Source organism: Haliaeetus albicilla, chromosome 1, assembly GCF_947461875.1.
Source record: "Haliaeetus albicilla chromosome 1, bHalAlb1.1, whole genome shotgun sequence".
In the NCBI taxonomy this organism is placed as follows: Eukaryota; Metazoa; Chordata; class Aves; order Accipitriformes; family Accipitridae; genus Haliaeetus; species Haliaeetus albicilla.
Genome location: NC_091483.1, coordinates 59,875,173 through 59,895,297, shown reverse-complemented (window position 1 = coordinate 59,895,297; position 20,125 = coordinate 59,875,173). Strand labels below are relative to the sequence as shown.

The following is a 20,125-nucleotide window of genomic DNA, read 5'->3' as shown; positions in this document are numbered from 1 at the left end:
AGAGAGAGGTTAGGAACCAAGGCTCTTAGATTTGAAGTGACTGGTAGGTGGGCTTCAGGCAGGCTTTTGCTCTTATTGAGTCAAGTTTTCCATTTTCCCTCACTTTTATTGTTCAAAGCTGAAAAAGTTTTTTCTAATATTAGAAGGAAACATGAGAAAGGGAAATCTAAATGGAATGAAATGATTGTTTGAGGGTAGGAGCAGAAGAGACTGCTTCAGATAATTGTAAAATAGCAGTCTTTGTATACCTCAAAAAAATTATGCCATTCTTAACCCTTCCTTTTACTTTTCCTGGGCCTCTTTCTTTATCACTTTTAGTTCCCTTGTGTGAGATTGTCTTTTGTTGATTGACTCTTGCCACTGCTAGACTAAGACCATAATGAAACCCAGGAACATTTAGAAAGACCAAAATCAGTATGCTCTGTAAGATGTGGATCAGTATTAAGCATTGTTACTGTCTCTGCTTGCTGCTGCTCCCAGATGGTTTTGTTACAGTCTGTATCAGTATGAGCAATCTCTCCATCTCAGAAGCTCTCACAAGTCAGCCATTTGTTTCGTAGACCTCACAGAGGTACTTTTTGGCATCTTCTCCATCTTCCTTCATGAAGGCTGTTCTGTTTTCTCTCCAGTCCTGCCCCCAGGCAGCACATGGCTGCTCCTTATCTGGGTTAAGTATTCTGTGGAATCTGTTGCAGTCATTAAAGCATTCTAATGTGACACTAATTATTCAAATATATGCGATTGTTGAGTCAGATGTTCACATGTCTAACCTTTACCCTGGCAAAAGTATATGTGTTTGAATGTAAGCCATCTGATGCAAGTTTATAACACATCACTGGTATGTGGCTGAATTGGAAGTTTCTACAGATAATCTACAGATGATCCTCATGAATATACAGTTGTGGATAATATTTTAAGATATTGTTTTCTCCTCCCTTGGATATTTTAAGTCAGTTTATTTTCTGAGAAACCAGGAGCCAAGAGGATCCCAGCTCTTGTGTGTAGGATAATCCCACAATTAATGCAGTGTTGACTATGCTCTTTCCTAATAAAGGAAAAAAATTAATAATGTCTTCCAAAGCATAACAGAACTTAAAACAGACTTGTGTTGTGGGGTGTGGGATTTGGGTCTGAGGATTTGTGTGGGGCAATTTGAGAGGTCCATAATCACTAAGTTTGATTAAATGAATTTGCCATGAAAAACTCCCATCAGGGGAAGTTATGCACTGCAAGTAACCAAATGTCATGTGATAGAATGATAAAAATTTATGGGAAAATCTGTACTTGGTTTGATCTGAATGATTAATACCTATTGTATTATTTTCACTTATGTCTTTTCTGCAAAGAAGTAGTACAGAGTTGTCCCATCATACTTCTGCTCTTTATAACAACTCAAACAGTATTTGAGTATTTTTCATTACAAATGAAAGGCTATACCCCTTTTCTTCCACATGGAAGAATTGCCTGATCACCTATACCCAGAGCTGTCCAGGGGCACCTATTGCTTAATAACTCAATGTGCAGACTATCTTCAGCAGGTACTGAACTGTGAGAAGATTTGTCAAGTTTAGATGGTGACCTAAGCTTTATATGGTAAATGAGAATATTTTCTCCTTTTTTGCAATGCTTGGTAGAGTGAGTCAAAATATCAAGGCAGTGCATAGAAAACAAGAATCTGGTGGAACAGGCATGTTTCTGCAGAAACTGGTGTCAGCTGAGGTGGGGAGGGTGGTGGTCGATGCCACCTTCACTTTCCCCTACTTGACAGGCCTGTTAGGTTTCAATTAAGCACTGGGAAAGTAACACTCCAAGCAGCCTTAATGCCAGCTGGGAATAGGCAGTTGCAATGTAGGTAAATTGTTTCCCTCCAGACTTTGTCACACCAATTCTAGGAATTCACCTGGATCGCACAGCGCCAGAACCCATCTTTTGTTTTTGAGAAAGACATTTATATGCAGCCAGAGATCATTTGCTAGCAAGTACCTATCGATCAAGTCAGCATACCTGGTATTGATACCCCTGGCAATGAACGTCGGGATTCTGTTGCACTGAAGTGCCTCAGTAAGGGGTGAATAGTTTTGTGCTGAGTTAGTGAATTGAACACCTTCGGCAGAGGTGAGAGGGGTGGGACAACTCCTGGACAGTAGGGAGCACAGTCAGTCTGAGTTTGGTTGGCTCACACAGCAGACTGGGGCTTGCTGGCTCAGCAAGCTGTTCATATTTTCTGCCTGGTTCTGCACATGAATACTTTCTCATCTTAGCTGTGTGCTCTGCTTGTAGAAACAAATGACTGCATGTGTTGGCAAATTGGTAACTTCATGGTGGTTTTCATGCAAAGTGTTGTTTTTGCTGGGGAGCTATTTGCTAGCTCATTAGCTGAGGGAAGGATTGGGCCCTATTATTTCAGTAACATGACACTAGGAAGCTGAAGACTTCCTAGTTTCCTAGTGATTCACATTGAAATAGAGTAGTGCTGCACAGTAACAGAGAGCATAACCGGATAGGCAGCTAGAAGGAATTTGCATGTTCTGACTTGCGTACCTTCAGGCTATCAGAAGAGTTTTCTCTTAAATCTTTAAGAATCCTTCTGAAAGCATGCACTTCTCCCTTGTGAAAAACCTATGTTCTTGCAACATGCGGTTATAATATTTAAAAAAACTTACCAAAATTAAGCTAGAGAGGTCTTGCTAACACAGTATAAGCCAATGCCGTAATAGTATTGCTCACACTTAGTTGAATAGATGCATCTTCAGCTGTAAATAGCGCTTCTGGAGAATGAGGACAGCAGCGTGCATCTGGATGCAGAGATAAGGTACAGCAGCCACTTTCCTCGCCCAGTTTACATGTCACAGTGCCATTTCATTACATGGACAAGAACAAAGCCACAATTCCCTGAAGGCTTTTTTATGTGTTTCCTTTTGTGGCACCACCTGCACAACCACTGCAGTCACTGGGGATTTCAGGTCCTGAACACCAAAGTCATGTTCAATAAATGATATCTTCTCTCACTAAGGTAGGGTAAATTGACTTCCAGATGCTCTCAGTGTAGGAAACCACTGTACTCATCACTGACTATTTGCTGAGCACAGTAGAAAATTATATTTTGTTTTATTACATTTCAAAAATAAAGTAATAAGTACTTTCTCATTCTGGCACTCTTGAGGTATCACAGTTCATTTAGAGTCTCTTTTCAGCAGGGCCAGGAGTTGTTTGCTCCTAAGTAAAAGATAAAATTCTTAGTTAAGTCATCACCAGGGCACTCGGAAACAAATGAGCTTGTGAGTTTAGCAGTTCTGCTCCTCCTCCATTTACTGTTTTTTAGAACTTCCTTGCATTTTTATTCTTGTCAGCTTGTAACTTTTCTTCGTGACTTATATGAAAGGAGCCTTGCTGTGTGAGCGAGGCAGTACAGGTCTGTCTTTAGACCATGCTGTAATAATCTGTCATTCAGACAGAGGATTCCTTTGCAAAGGAACACGAGCTCCTTCTCATTTGGAAGTTAGAAATATTTTGTCTGTAACGTTCAACTCTGTGACAGCCTGGCCAAGGGGGAACGTGCTCAGGAACTGAATGCCAGCATCCCATGTGACAAGGTAGAGCAGCTACCAGATGGCAGGAGGACTCTGCCCGGGCTTTGTCTTCTTGAAACCGGAGCTCTGATATTATCTGACAGCACAGCAGCGTTCCAGGAGCTAAAGGGTGGGGTGGTATTTAACAAGTGGGTGGCCAAAAAACAAGCTCCACTTAATACTAGAACAAAAGAAGCATTCCAATTTCTTCTCCATTGAGGTATTTCACAGGGGAAATCTGATAGGGGGAGAGTTTTTTTCCTAGAAATGAAAATATTTACTTTTGGAAAAGTTTTTGAAAAAAAATCTGTAGAAGTGAAACCTTTAATGTGTCTGTTCATGGAATCACAGAGTGGTTGAGGTTGGAAGGGAGCTCTTGAGACCATCTAGTCCAACCCCTCTGCTCAAAGCAGGGTAATCTAAAGCAGGTTGCCCGGGACCATGTTCGCTCAGGTTTTGAATATGTCCATAGATGGAGACTCCGCAACCTCTCTGGTCAGCCTGTGCTGGTGTCTGACCACCCTTACAATAAGAAAAGATTTATTTTCTTATGTTAGGTGAAATTTCCGGTATTTCAGTTTGTGCCCATTACCCCTTGTCCTGCCAGTGGCACCACTGAGAAGAGCCTGGCTCCCTCTTCTTCATTCCCTCCCACTGGGTATTTGTGCACATTGATGAGATCCCCCTGAGCATTTTCTTCTCCAGGCTGAAGAGTCCCAGGTCTCTCAGTCTTTCTTCATAGGAGAGATGCTCCAGTCCCTTCATGATCTTAGTGGCCCTTTGCTGGACTCTCTCGAGTATGTCCATGTCTCTCCTGTACTGGGGAGCCCAGAACTGGACACAGCGCTCCAGGTGTGGCCTCACCGGTGCTGAGTAGAGGGGAAGGATCACATCCTTCGAACAGCTGGCAATGGCCCGCCTAATGGAGCCCAGGATACTATTAGCCTTCTTTGCTGCACGGGCACATTTCTGGCTCGTGTTCAACTTGGCAAGGACCAGGTCCTTTTCTGCAAAGCTGCTTTTCAGCTGGGTGGCCCCCAGCATATACTGGTGCGTGGGGTTGTTCCTCCCTAGCTGCAAGATTTTTGCACTACCCTTTGTTGAAGTTCATGAAGTTCCTGTCAGCCCGTTTCTTCAGCCTGTCAAGGTCCCTGTGAATGGCAGGACGATCCTCTGGTGTATCTGCTACTCCTCCCAGTTTTGTATCATCTGCAGGCTTGCTGAGGGTGCACTCATTAATGACCCTCCCTAATCAGGGATCAGCTAGAACAAAGGCTATGGCACCCTGTCATCAAGGGCAGCTGATGAGGGTTGGTTAGAAGCTGCCAGAGCTACCCTTACCACAGCCTCAGCCTTACCTGCCAGCAGCAGTACTTCCAGGTTCCCAGGAGTCCCCTGGTGATCCCGGACAAAGTATCCAGATGCTCAAGAGCTTGAAGAAGCAAAGCCCAGAAACTGCTGCACAAAGTGCTGTGTCTGTTGGCTGCCTCCATTAGCTGCACTCTCATATAATATGTATATAGCATGTATCATAGCACATACGTAGCTACAGAATTCTTGATATTGTAAGGGCCGCAGAAAAAAAGACAAATTGAGTTTTTACTCACTGAGTAAATATTGTGGGTCAAACTGATTGTGTAAGTTACCTAGTTGGATTGGTTTGGTTTAAGGACGTGGGTTCCAGCTCTGTATGAAAGTTTACAGATAAGCCAGTCTGGGGTGGAAGTCACCATCTTGTTCTAGAACTGAAGGACTGGAAATGGCTCAGTTGTGCTCCTACAGCTCTACAACTAGTATAGTTTACCTTAGGGTAGGGTTTAAAGAGATGTGGGAATAGATCCAAAACCCATTGCTACCAAGAGAAAGGTTTGCTCCAACAACCTACTCCTACTCTCCAAGCACTTGTGACTTGTGCTGGTGCTCATGGGATGCCTCCTGGAGCTGACACAGCTGAGCGACAGGGGAGAATAACTAACCCCATGTAAAAAGGGATTTTTCTGCCAGGTTAGTGAACTGGATCAGCTCATGGAAGAGCCTGAGCTTCATGCTGCAGGAAAGCAGGAAGGACCCGTAAGACTGGGAAGGACCAAGGCAAGGAGGGAGGTGACAAAAGACACATTTACTGGAAAAAAAGACAAGAAGAAAAAAGAAAGGAAAGGGGCCCCAACCCACAGAGCTCAGATGTTCTAAGTCTGTGCCTGGATCCTAATAGTTGTCTAAAAGCTAACACTTTTTAATCAAGAAAAGAGGACTGGGTGACTCGTCGAGCCACTGAATCAAGTCTCCCACAAACTGATCAAGGGCCAGTCTTAAGAACCAGTTACTCAGCTGTTCCAAACAACAGACTGTCCCCATTCCCCTGACAATTTCTAAATTAATTTTGCAACTACTGTAACAAAACAGTAGTAGAGTATAGGAGTCGATTGTTTTGTATTGTTAACTTTCATATGGTCTTCCTGTGGGTTGACTCAGAATCTACCTTTTTGAAAGACTGTTTAATTTGATAGCATGGCAAGGTTGGGGGTTTTTTTGTTTATTTTTTAGTTTAAGTCACTAACTTCAGCTGTTTTCACAGGGCGCACATTTCCAACACATCCGTACTTCTCAGCACAGCTGGGAGCTGGGCAGCTGTCACTCTACAATATTTTGAAGGCCTATTCGCTTCTGGACCAGGAAGTAGGATATTGCCAGGGCCTTAGTTTTGTAGCAGGAGTTTTACTACTTCATATGAGTGAAGAAGATGCTTTTAAAATGCTGAAGTTTCTCATGTTTGACATGGGCCTGAGAAAACAATATCGTCCTGACATGACAATTTTACAGGTATGATTTTATTTTTTCTAATAAAAGGATGCTAATGTTAAATCATAATGCAATATAGATAGCCTTGTCAAAATCTGGACTTGAACTTAAAATCAGTTCTCAAAAATGGGGAAGGATAATCTGGGAAAAGAATACATCATCTTAAATGCACTGTTTTCAAATAAAAAGACTACTGGGGAAACTATGAAAACCATAAATAGGAAGAATTCTGTTCCATGTTGTATGAGGTTCAAATGACCCTGCAAATGACCCTGTCATAGGTTCACAGGTGACCCATCCTGGGTCTTTTAGATGGCTTCTGAGTATTGCTTTTCTTCACAACATTCCATCCAAACGTCAATTGACAAGTATCTTCTTCTAGTAAGAGCGTGAAGCATGGACTTTGTTACTATGAGTGTTAAAACATGTTTATCTTTAGTCTCTTTGTTCTTATTCCATGCAGATCCAGATGTATCAACTGTCTCGACTTCTTCACGACTACCATCGAGATCTGTATAACCACCTAGAGGAACATGAGATTGGCCCCAGCCTCTATGCTGCTCCCTGGTTTCTCACCATGTTTGCATCCCAGTTTCCACTTGGATTTGTAGCCAGAGTGTTTGGTAATTCTTCATAAAACTTCTATCTGTTCTTTTTGAAGTCTTATATTTGGAATCCTCTTGTTAGGAACAGCATTATTATCCAGCCTGTTTCAGACACCCAAGAGAAATATTTTACTTACTATTGATGAACAGAAGAACAACAGAGGTCATCTTATGGAGCATGTAGTATTTACAGTAAAATGTAAAAAAAGAGAGAGGAGGAAAGCATATGACAGTCCCAAACTGTCCTGTCTTTTCATCCTCATTGTTACGTTTTCCCACTCTGTAACCACTTGTAGAGAAGATGTAGAATTTGATGCCATGAAGGCATGGTGTTATGACAATGGCAATTCAACACTTACAGTTAGTTTCAAGCTGAAAAGAGATGTCACAAAGGCATCATCTAAGAAATACATCCATTTACTCTGTTATCACTGTCTTCAGCAGTGTCAGTGGAAAATTATTTTGAGGGTTGTATTTTTAAAACACACACAGAGATGGCCCTTGCAGTTTAATTATGGATTTACTCTGCAGTAACATAGGGCCTTTAAACTAGTGTTTCTTATCCTTACAATTTTAGCCTGATTGATAATCTCACTTTCTGAAAATGTTTGGAAGCATATGGGGTTTAGGCTCTAAAGTCACTTCTGTTACCTATTTTTAGAATCTACAGAAGTAAAGTTCTCTTTTTTTTAATTAAACTCCAATTAAGAATTTACCTTAATGCTATCTTATGGATGTATATTTCATAGATTGTTTGGTATTTGAGAATATGCTTTATTTCCTTTTCAGTTGTTTGTTTTTCAATTTCATTATGTGGTACTTGTTCATCCATGATGAGCAGGCTGGATTGGAGCTTTCCCCCCGATTCCTGTCTTCTAATGAGAAGCTATTTTCATTTTCCTCAGTCAGTCTCACTTAAGAGATGTCATGAAGCAATTCTTTATTAGGACGTTAATATTCACACTTTCCTGACTTAAAAAAATTATAGTCACATCTACCACAATAACAAATAATGAATATGCATTCCAAGAAGAACCAACAGGAATCCCGTCCTGTTTCTGTTTAAGGACATGCCAAAAGTAGTGCTAGAAGAAATCTCAGTGAAAAGGATGGTGTGTAGCTAAGTAGAACTACATGTCCTGTGATTAGCATCTTAACTCCAGGGAAAAAAATTTTTTCCTGGAACAGTCCAAAGTAGGCTAATATACATCAACAAGCATCTAGCTGAGAGTAATAATCTGTAGGAATTAAATGAAGTGCTGTATGTGAGTGTCACATACTGAGTTTATAATCAGTTCATCTTTCAATTATTCTTAAATCGTTCATAGTATTGTAAATGATAAGAATAGTCTTTGAATTGGACAGTTGACTGCAGTAAGGGTATAAAAGTACCATGTGTATCCAGTACATTTGGATTTCTGCCTTAATACACAAATTAGTATTTTTCTGTCATTGGAGGGTTGTAGGGCTTTAGAAAGCAAAGATTTTGCATTAGAATCGAAGGCATAGGTGCATGATCTTCAGAGGACTGATTTTAGGTCAAGAACAGAAAGCATGTGTGACTGAAACTGTCACCTCTTTAAAATCTCTGATGTTTTTTAGAGAGAAAGTCCAGCATGACCAACACTTGCAGTTTTTAATGTTTCAAAGTATTTAGTAATTTCCTTTAGTGGAAGCTACGTAAGTCGAGAACATTGGTCATTCTTTTACATTAGAAAGTAAAATCTCATCTTCACCCATGCTAAAGACTCTAAAACACAACTATAAATGTAAAAAAGGCTAGAGCTGTCACTTTGCTCGCAGCTGTCATTGGCAGCATGGCAAGTTAGGATCCGATCAGTTCTGACCCATGTGTTCACGCACTTTTGCAGAACATACATACATTTTCATTGCCCACTTATTAGAAGGCTTGGGATGAAAGAATGTTGCCTTTTAATGTTGAAGTAACTCATGTATAGGTTACTATGACTGTAAGATTGCACTGCCATTTTCTAACATGGTATCTCTGAACCATTGATGTTTGAAGCCCCACTGCTATTTAATAATATAATTGTAACAGACCACTTCCTTTAGATTTCCATAGAGCGTACTTTTTGCAAGCATCTTACAAGCAATATGTAAAAGAAGTGGGCTAGAAAGAGGTTAACCCAAAAACTGTTTTATGAGTCAAATAGCAAAACTCCTTTTAACTTTTTAATTATCTGTCCAAACTTTCAACATGCCTCCTGTGCAGGATCTAATGAAAATACAGCATCAACAAAGATGTTCTTTTTAATACTCCTATTTACTTATTAATGGAGGAGACTTGGTAGAATAGTGTTTATTTTGTTTCAAGATTGTAGATAAAACTTGATTTTTTTTTTTAATCCTGTAGGCTGCCAGTCATGCTGACATTAATTTGGGTACCTTCACTGTACTGTCATTGGCTGGCAGCCCACTTAACGGGAAGCATGAGGAGTGGATAACAAACAGGTCTTTGTTAAGTATTTGCTATTTTAAATGAGAGGGGGATTTCAGCCATATATTACCAGCTCAGCTCATACAGACATTCATTAACAACTTATAGGTCACCTTGAGTTAATCTACATGTCTTTATGGGCAGGTGCTGAATCATAAATATGCATTATTTTCAGCTCTGTTTTTTTCACTTTTTCCTAGCTGGTCTTCAGCATTCCCATACTTTTCAGTTTCAATAGCAAATTGAGGCAGATGCCTGCACTGTTACCGCTTTTCAATCATTCCTACCTTTGGACCTCAAATTGAATCAGACTTGAAAAAATTTATACCACTTTTAGGACAAATGGTGGCAAAGTGCAAGATTTATGGTTAGTTATTACTTGTGCTTTTCTTTCTCAGAGAGAGAGAGAAGTGAAATGAGTTATGGCTTCAACATTAGAGGCAAAAGAGCGCAAAGGGGGAATTTCATTATGATACAAATTCGGAAAGAGAGGTTGCTTTTACTAAGAAAGGCAGTTAGCCAGTGTTTTCATATGTTCTTTACTACATCAGAGATACCTGTGGTTTTGCTAGTAGTTGTTTCCCTTACCATGTGGTGGTTTTTTTCTCTCTCTCTCTTTATTCTTCTTGGGTTTTATCATTAAGACATACTATTTATTTGGTGTCACTGTGCTACTTAAGTGATTGTGACTTCATTCACAGCTTCAAATACAAAGAAGGGAAAGAACAAGAGAGAAGCCCTTTAAAAATAAAAATATATTTAGGAAATGTGGAATAAAACCACAGTATCTTATCTTCCTTTTCCTCCATCAGTATTGTTTCATATGTTAGATGCTTTTGCCTGTAGCAAGTCCCTCAATAAAACCAGGAGCAGATTCTGAGTTACAGTAGCAGGAAAGTCAAATGCAGGGCAATGCTGTTTATACTGTGGACAGATGGGTTTGTGAAGATGGGTTTCTTGTCTGATGCTTTCATTGCAGTCTTCTTTTTTTTGTTCTATAAAGACATAGGCATTTTGTAAAGGAAAAGAAAAGAAAGGAAGTTGCATTGAAAGGTCACTATATACTGTGGTTTCAGTGTGCTTGAATGTATGCCAGGTGCTGTCATTGCAGGGCCACCTGCAGTATTAACGCTTAAGCTGTATTACTAAGATTTCAGGGTACTTATTAATGTATTTATTAGAATATTAACATAAGTAGTTGAGACACAAACTAAAAATAAGCACATGCACGTGAAACTCGAGGCTGCTGGAAAGTGCACATTTAGCCTCATGTGCTCAGTGTTGTATTAACTGAGATTTTATAGCTTTCTCCACCAGATGGGAAAAGAACAGAACTTCAGATCTTTGGCTGTGTCTTCAGGTATAGTTTTTGCCTGTTGTATTAGGATTTTTAAATGGCATTGGGATTAGAATTCTATTCAAATTCAGATTCCCGTTAACATCTCAAAAGAAAAAAGCGCACAAAACTATTACATGCACAAAAAGTGGCAACACTGACAAACTTGACTACCTGGTTTATTGTGTACTTAGCTTAAATTTGAACTGGATTTCTTGGATGAAAACTCACTAAACAAATTAATAATTGATTGTGTTAGTCAAGTGTGCTATTCACAGTAATAATCCTGATCCTGTAAAACTTCTAAAGCCACAGCCACAGTAACAAAAGCACGTGTCTGGCACAGTATATCTAGCCTCCAGATCACTCCTATGAGAAGTTGTTGTCCTTGGACATTTTACTGGTTTAATATTCTTGTCATAAGATGTGCTTGCTTGATGTACTCTGTTTTTTCTTTGTTTTCACAGATATGCTCTTTCTTCAAGGATCAGAGGCTATATTTAAAGTGGCTTTAAGCCTTTTGGGAAGCCACAAGCCCTTGATTCTGCAGCATGAGAACCTAGAAACTATTGTTGATTTTATTAAAAGTACTCTTCCCAACTTGGGTTTGGTACAGATGGAAAAGACCATTAGTCAGGTATGAAATAATCTGAATATATGAGTAGTATGCAAAGGAATGGTCTTTTTACCAAGTTCTTGACAGAAAAACCACAACAGTGTATTGTGTTACTTCAAGCTGAGAATTCTATTACTGTAGTTCTGAAGATGTTGAAAACTTTTGGAAGCATATGACTTGCATAATACTTCTGTATTCATACATCTACATGTTGGTTATGGTCCCTTTATGAAGCCTTTAATGAAAATTAGTTTACTTTTTTACTTTTAAGTGTACAACAATGTTACTGGCAGCAATGTTGCAGCCCATATGCAGTGCATTCCGCAAAAAAAGCAGCAAGGTGGGCTAAAACCCTTTTGAGTTTTCCTGTCTCCAAAGAATCTTGCTCTCCAAGTCTCATTTCAGAAGCAAAAATTGACTTACAAGAGCCTCATAAATAATGACCTTACTTAATGAAATTAGAAGCCTCCCTAGGTTGACTTTGTCTATACTGGCTTTTATGGTGCTGGTTCAGTATCTGACAATAGTGCCTTTGTATTTCTGCCAGGAGTACATGGGGCAGTGCAGTCTCTTGCAGTGAGCAGTGACTCTAGACAGCAAAAACTGGGAATCCTCAATATACTTTTTTTTAAATGGCAGACAAGGAAAATGATGCAATATTGTTAAGCTAGCAGAAGGCTCCAGATGATAACTATGGAATTTGAAAAAAATCACAGATTATTGCAGTTAAGGCTTGCCTGTTTAGAAACCCGAACTGTTACACTTGACATCTAATTTGCATCAGGCAAGTAGAAGACGTGTTTTAGCCTGTTTTTCTGAAGGCCTTTTGTGGTCCAAAACATGGGGGGCGCACTGTGCAGAACTGCAAATGCCTGCCGCTCACCAAGGGCTGCAGGAGATCTGCAAAGCCTGTGGCTTGATAAAGAAAGCAGGCAGCAGCACAGTACACTGCAGAATGCTTGCAAGGGGCTCCCTTCTGATCCCTGGCAGCAAAGCTTCCAGGGGATGTGCACTCAAATTAGGATCAGAAAAATTGCTTCTTGTGCTTACTATCAAAGAAAGGAGGGGAGAACTAGAAAGCCTGTGTGAGGAGAAGGAAAGCAAGTGATTTCTAGGAGCCAAAGGGGTTCATATGTTATCTGTCAGGCTGAAAGGCTGGAGTGCATAGCTCTGCAGACTTGCAGTGCTTGGGCAACCTGCAGAAAACCACTGGCTTTGAGCAGAAGGAGGGAGAGAAACTCTGTTTAGGCAGCTCTGACTACTCTAAATTTAAAGTGGGCAGGTAGAAGTGAGTTGAAGGGAGATCCCTTCCCCTGCTTTGATCAGGGCTGCCTTTGAAGAGAGGCAGCTGTTTGACCAGCCCTGGAGTGCATACACAGCTCCTGGGCCAGTATCCATCCTCACACCTTCTGCAGAGTGGCCTTTGGTTTACATGCCCTAACGTGCCTTCAGTTAGCTGGTTTTCAAGTCAAGCTTTTGATTTGCTTCATGTTTCCCCCTTTCAGATTTGATACTCTGGGTATGACAGCAGGGATTTCCCTCCCTTCCCAAGAGCACAGAGGCTAGAAGTGGCAGAGGTCATGAGAGGAACTAGCATTCCGCCCTGCTGAATTGCACCATTTGTTTTATTGAAGTTTCAACAGCATGTGTTCTAGAGATGCTTAGATCTACAGAAAATGAAAGTTCCATATGTGTAACCACACTCAAATTAAAATTGTATTTCAGCCTTCTGTACTTAGATGCTCAGTGTGTGTGTTTCTACATCTATACAGCTATGAGAGAATTTTTTATAGCATAAGTAATAGCTGTCAGAACCATTTCATAAACAGATGTTTTCTTTAACTATAACCACCAGTTAAGGTCTTGTAGACAAAGCAGATAAATAAAATAGGCAATAACTCTTGTTATTTCAACAGGTATTTAAGATAGTATTTGGTATTTGACTCATTTTCAAAAGGAATAAAGTACAAGAGGTTTAAAAATAAAGAATAACCCTTGAAGTTATATTCTTGGGCTATTTTCCAGATGCATTTTTAAATCAACTTTTGTTTCTACTATGTTCTGTGATTGACACGCTTATCCTTTTAATTTACCACCTTTTTCACTGCTTTCAGAGGAGATAACTAGCTCAGGGACATTAGAGTCATATTTCCTGAATAATTTGAAGGCAGATGTTTGCCAAAACCTAGGAAAAGGAAAATACAATCCCAGTTTTTTCCTTGCAGTCACTCTGTGCCCTCCATTTATTTATCTGCTTTTAAAATAAAGGGTTTTCTTAATACTCATGTGTAAGACCGAGCACTCATTTTGGTGATTCATAGTTAATAATAGAAATCTGCTTTGACATTACATAATGTTTCCATTAAGTGTATTAGTGTAAGGATAGATTATTTCATCTTCTTTCAGTCACTAGGAGTACCATAGAATCATAAATAAACCTAGCAACGTTTATTGTTTTTCATTTAAAGCTTTCATTCTACTTAGCCTTACACTTGCACATGTGGCTCATGGGCATGGACCACACTTTTCTAAAGTGACATGTAATTCCAAGTATGTCTGGGAGGGTTTATGCCAAACTGAGATGCATTACATTTGAAATCTAAAAAAGGTGATACCCTATGAAGTCTACACTTCTTGAAAACTTCAGTGTAAGTGATTTTGCTGAAGTCATACAGCAAATCAGTAGCAAAGTTTTTAAGTAGATCCAATGCCAAAGTATTGCACTCTACTGCCTCAATCTTGCCATTTCCAGAGTAGGAGATGTGAATGCCAAAACTTAAGTCCTTTTTTGGTATGCAGTGATTAGATATCTAAGTCTAGATCCATCGATTTTAAAGCATTGAATGAGCTATGTTTTAGATCTGCACAGCACTTAATAATATTTTTATATACAACAGGTGTTTGAAATGGATATTGCCAAGCAGTTGCAAGCTTATGAAGTTGAATACCATGTGCTTCAGGATGAGCTTATAGATTCATCTTTAAATGACAATCAGAGACTGGATAAATTAGAAAAGGCAAACAGCAGCTTGCGCAAACAAAACTTTGATCTCCTGGAAGAACTGCAGGTACAATTTGTATTTCATGTTTAATTAACATTCTAATTTATCTACCTTTTCAGAAAAGACTATCTTACACCAAGGCACAGGAAAGATTGGCATGTGGTCTAGTGATTTTGAAGTGTAGCCATTTGGAATTTTTAGTTTAGCCTTTAAACTTAAATGCAGAAGAAATTCTGAGAGTGAGTAGATACAGCACATGCTTACAATTAGTGAAAAGTTGATTCATCACACTGTCTCTTCTCTTGTAATTAAAATCATAGCTGTAGAAGATGACTAAAAACATACAAAGTGCTTTCTCAACTTCATTTTTACGTTTTCAGTCACTGCTTTATTACAGCAGGGATACTAGTCTATCACAAATGGGAAAGCTAATGCCAGTGTCACAATATAGAGTTACATCAGATATGGGGTACGTTGCCTATATAGACATACTCTTTCTTACAAAAAAATTTTTTTAAACTGTTATCCAGATTGTTTAGACAATATGTGAAATAATAATTTCTAATATATACTTGGTGCCTGTTCAGTCTGCAGCTTTTTCAGAGGCAGTACACCTGGTCTCTATAGGGGGTGTTCTTTGCTTAACTGTTCAAGAATTCAGCTTTCTGGCTGCTTTATAACACCACATGACTTCTATAACTTTTGACTGTGCATTTAGTTTGATGGAGAAAGGGAGTTCAAGGGTAAGAAGAAGACATTTCAAGCTTCTTGATTATTGTTAAAGACATAGACTTTGTAAGATAATAGGTGAGGAGTTCAGGTTTCTCAGACATTGGTCCTGTATCATGACTAAAGCTAGCCAACTGTGCAGACTTAGATTGCCTCTCCTAATAAAAATTTGCTTGAGCTGTAAATCCTGATCCTGTGAGACCTGAATGTGTTTCAGGTTCTAAAATGAGCCTTAGAGAAGTCCGAAGAAATACTCCTCTGCAAGATATTTTCATAAAGCTCCAGGCACATGGGCAAGGAAATTGTTGAATGTAGTATGGGGGAGAGGGATTTCTGGCATGACATTCAAGATGTGATGTCCTACAGATACCTGCATCAGGGGATCTTCTCCTGCTCCTGTCCCTAAAGACTTTGCAGCCCTAAGCAGTGTTTGTACAAAGCTCATCTCCACCTGAGTGCTGGCAAGTCAGCACCTAACATCATAGTGGGGAACGTAACTGTCTGTAGTGTTGGAGCAATCCCTTTGTCTTAGAGGTGGGCTTCATCAGCCTTCGTTTCCTATGGTGAAAGGTGACCCATTGCTGATGGGAGGAAAATGCATCACCAAACAATGTGGGTCACGGTTTGTCAATATTTTGCCCCCACAGGCTGAACTTTTTAACCCACCATAATTACATGAAGGGCAGTGAGCTCATCAGAAAGGCAAATACTTCCCTGAAAGCCAAGACCATCCAGTGCTCTTGTCTCCAAATTTTATTCACAGCTTACAACTTCAGAACGGATCTCAGCTTTTGTCAAAGTACCTGTCCTGGTTTCAGCTGGGACAGAGTTGATTTTCTTTCTAATAGCTGGTACAGTGCTATGTTTTGGGTTCAGTATGAGAAGAATGTTGATAACACACTGATGTTTTCAGTTGTTGCTCAGTAGTGTTTAGTCTAAGTCAAGGATTTTTCTGCTTCTCACGCCCCGCCAGCAAGAAGGCTGGAGGGGCGCAAGAAGTTGGGAGGGGACACAGCCAGGGCAGCTGACCCAAACTGACCAAAGGAATATTCCATACCATGGGATGTCATGCCCAGTATAGAAACTGGGGGGAGTTGGCCTGGAGGGATCTCTGTTCAGGAACTAACTGGGCATCGGTCAACGAGTGGTGAGCAATTGCATTGTGCATCACTTGTTTTGTATATTCCAATTTTTTATTATTATTATTGTTGTTGTTGTTGTTGTCACTTATCATTATTATTATCATCATCATCATTATTATTTTCTTCCTTTCTGTTCTATTAAACTGTCTTTATCTCAACCCACCAGTTTTACTTTTTCCTTTCTCTCCATCCCTCCCACACAACCTCACCCCACTGGCCAACGTATAATTTGCAGACTTAGTAACTTTCTAATTTCATTACTTTGCATTATATTCTGAGCTTAATTGTGAACTAATCAAAACAATCAAGTTGAGAGCAGGAAGTTTCTTGTTATAGGCAAAACCATAGTTGTAGTCTAAAGTACACAGGTCTAATAACATTCATACTTGCATTTACCTTTGCAATTTGTCATTATTGGAAAGTATTTTATGTGTATTAATGTATCTCAAAAAATAGTTTAAAGTTGGTTTCAGTTATTAATGAATTTCCTTTTTGTTTTTTCTTCCCTTCCTTCCTCCCCCTCCTTCTTTCTTCTTACTTTGGAAGGTGGCTAACGGAAAGATCCAAAACCTTGAAGCAACAGTAGAGCTTTTATTGACCAATGAAGGCAAACTGAAGCAGTCCATTCTCACTCTTGAGCAGGAGCGAGCTTCTTTGCTGAAAGCAGTAGAAGAGATGCAGAAAAAGATTGGTGGTACAGATGGGAAGCCTCTACTTACTAGACAGGAACACATGGATGCTTTCTGATGTTCACGGTTGTAATGGAGCAGACAAGCTGAGCAAGAAACAAAGGGAAGAACTGGGTCTTTTTGTCATGATCCATGGGGATTTGACATTGTCACCTTCATTGTACATGCCTTACTGTAGCAAAGCAAGATACGAGCATGGTGGCTTCCCGTATCAGAGAAGCTGGTTTCTTGGGGAGAAGGCTCGCTCTTCTTAGTATGTAGAAATACTTTGAACAGTAAGATGCCACATAATAATAAGCAGGAGAAACTTAATAGTGTGTGCAGTCATACACAATACACTGTAAAGATGTCACGGATTCTTCCATAAGTGCTTCTAAACCTAAGTGCTTTGTGTTCATCACGTATTTTGTTTGTGTGTAGATCACCACCATGTTAAATAGCACATCCTTTAGAAGGTCCTTTGAAGAAATACGGCAGTGTAAAACCTTTGAATGGATGACTGCCCCATTGCAGCTGTGCAGTGGTAACATTTACAGAGAGTTTTGTGATTGGACTGGAGATATTCTTGACAGTGTAATTCCCCTACAGCTTGACTGGGTTCTGTTAATTATGTTGTTTACACTTCAGAAAACTGCTTCCTGATGCTTGAAGGTGTCAATCCATTGGACTCCAGAGAGATGGACTTCATCATCTGTAACTATGCATAATTGGGGGGTTGCCATCTGTTTTTATAAGTACATTGTTTTAGTACATTTTTTGTTTAACAACCATTAATGTAGTGTATTGTTAGTTGGCATTATCTGATAAACATACTGTATATAGTAACTGTATTATGCTTAACAAAATACACTGACATTAATTTGGTGAAGCCTGTGACTCTTCCAACATCGTCCAAGGATTTATATTCAGACTTTTCAAGTTTCATCTTATTTATTTCTGATCTGCTGTGTGATGTAAGACATCCTTTTGCTGGGAACCTAATGCCCACTGTTATTTTTTTTTTTCCCTTTATTTGGTACTCTGTGCCCACACATCCTCTGGGAAATGTTATTCTTTAAGACTTTTTCTGAAGTAGTGGAGGCATTTCAATAGCTTCATGTTGTGCCAGGTATGCTTAAACTGTTTTATAAAGGGTATGGCAGTTTGAATTAGAACACCATTCTTTTTACAATGCATCTTTCACGTAAGATTATACATGTTAAAAAAAAAAATCTCACTTTTCTTAATACAATGAAAGTAGTTTTCAGGCTGGTTAAAGCACCACTGCTACAAGTGCAGTAATAGCCATGGATATTCAGTTGTTTGGGTTTGCTTCAGAATTAGGAATAGTGCCATAGTTTTGTTCAGTCCCCAAGCATAGAATTAATAGGCATCAGTGTTTTGTTATGGTGGAGATTCACCCAGGAGATGTGATTTTTATTTTGTTTTTTTTCTTAAATTGATGGGTTTATTTTTAAAATTTCAAAGCACACAGTTTTTTCTCTTACTGGCAATGTAGAAAAGGTTTTGTTTTGCTTTTTCCTTTTCTCATGCAAATCCACCTGACACATTGTGGTTGTAATTTAATAGGAGAGCTGTAACATTCATCTAATGTGCAGAAAAAATACCTCTAATGTAGGTCAAAAAGAAAAAGATAATTTACTCTTCAATTTTTAGAAGCTTTGTTTGACTCTGTCATGTCTTAAATGTGTCTGGTTCTTGCAAATCCACTCTATATTCACTTAGTATTGAAATTTCAGATAAATCAGTTATTATTAATCCATTTACCCTCAGGCTTGTTCTTTTTATTTGGAAATCCATATTGAAGCTCATGCTTCATGTTTAAAATCTTGTCATAATGGACCTCATACTGTTAGAGCACTCAGTAATGTTGCATTTTTACAGCATAATGCCATAATTCATACACTGACATTTTAACAAGAGCAATAAAGATAATAATAATCTATGCCTACATCTATGTTTGTACATTTTTTGACATTTAAAAACAAAAACATAGTTGGTGGGGTGACAGTTCAGAGCTGTGTAAAATGAGACTCCCTGAAAGTACAGTACCATCTACAGTGGTTATGAATGAAAACTCTTAGTCCTCAGACTCTTCTAAACATGCTAAGGCTCCAGTTGTGATCTTGGGACCTGCATCTGCATACATTGACTAAGGTGAAGTACTTCCATGTGACTCCAGGGATGCATTCCTTTTTGTGATGTTTTGCTTCTCTGCTAGTGTAAGTGGAGGACTACTTCTAGTCCAAAGCCTTTTATTGAGAATTTGTGTAATTCCAGAAGTAAGTGCACTTAGATGAGAACTAAAGTCAGTGTTTTCAGAATGCATAAATGTGGTAAATAGATAACAAGCGACTTTTTGCTTTTGTGACTATATAAATGTAACTGTTTCATTGTACCAGGGAGTCAAATTTTCTGTGGATACAAATGAAATTTCTATTTGTACATATGCAAATTAATACAATTTTCTTAAATATATAAATGCCTGGCAAAGTGAGAGATCATGCCACCCACTGGTCCAGGGTCTGAACATGAAAGAAATAGTTGATTTAAGTCTTTCTGCTGGTTACACTGAAGCAGATCTATGGTATGTTGCTTCTGTATGTCTTTCCCCATCCTGTGCTGATTTTTGTCACCAGGCCTCTCTGGTTCAAGAGGCCAAAGTGGAAGAGTGTGGAGGAAGGTAATATCACTTACCAGTTCCCAACTTTGGCAAAGCTTGGGGCTTTTCCCTTTAAAAGTATGAGAATGAAGTAATAGAGCCCAGAGCTAGGCCCAGATACTTGCATCCTTCTCCAACTACACTCTGTAGCTGAGCATCCTTAAGGATGTGTAAAATTAGATCTCCTGTTGTCTGAGTACCAGCAATTGTCATCAGATACTGTCTTCTATATGAACAGTAATTTCTGATTCAGAGAATGTTCTAAAAAAACCCTGCAAATCCATACACTGGCCCTCAGCAGGAATCCCGAACGAGCTAGTCCTGGCAAATCCAAGTTGAAGTAATCAACATTTTCCCCATCTCACTTCTACAGATGAATATCCCCAGGAGTGATGCTTAATTTCTGAAGAAAAGAAAAAACAGTGAAAAAGGAAGGAAGGAGTTCACTTGTATGCGCAACCTAGGCTTCCAAATGTGCATGACAAAAGCAGCGAAGTGTGCAGTGTGAGTGTGCTAGT

General features: G+C 39.3%; 1 protein-coding gene across 11 annotated transcripts in view; it reads left to right on the top strand.

Moving 5' to 3' along the window:
- The window catches only part of TBC1D1 (TBC1 domain family member 1), a 119,837-nt gene extending 100,941 nt beyond the window's left edge, over positions 1-18,896 (top strand). For all 11 annotated transcript variants that reach the window (XM_069791906.1, XM_069791960.1, XM_069791935.1 and 8 more), the window contains 5 exons: positions 6,145-6,389; positions 6,832-6,991; positions 11,235-11,404; positions 14,281-14,451; positions 16,803-18,896. In XM_069791906.1, coding sequence (XP_069648007.1) covers positions 6,145-6,389; positions 6,832-6,991; positions 11,235-11,404; positions 14,281-14,451; positions 16,803-17,003 — 947 coding nt within the window. In that variant the 3' untranslated portion in view covers positions 17,004-18,896. The remainder of the gene's footprint in view (positions 1-6,144; positions 6,390-6,831; positions 6,992-11,234; positions 11,405-14,280; positions 14,452-16,802) is intronic.
- Positions 18,897-20,125: the final 1,229 nt, after the last annotated feature.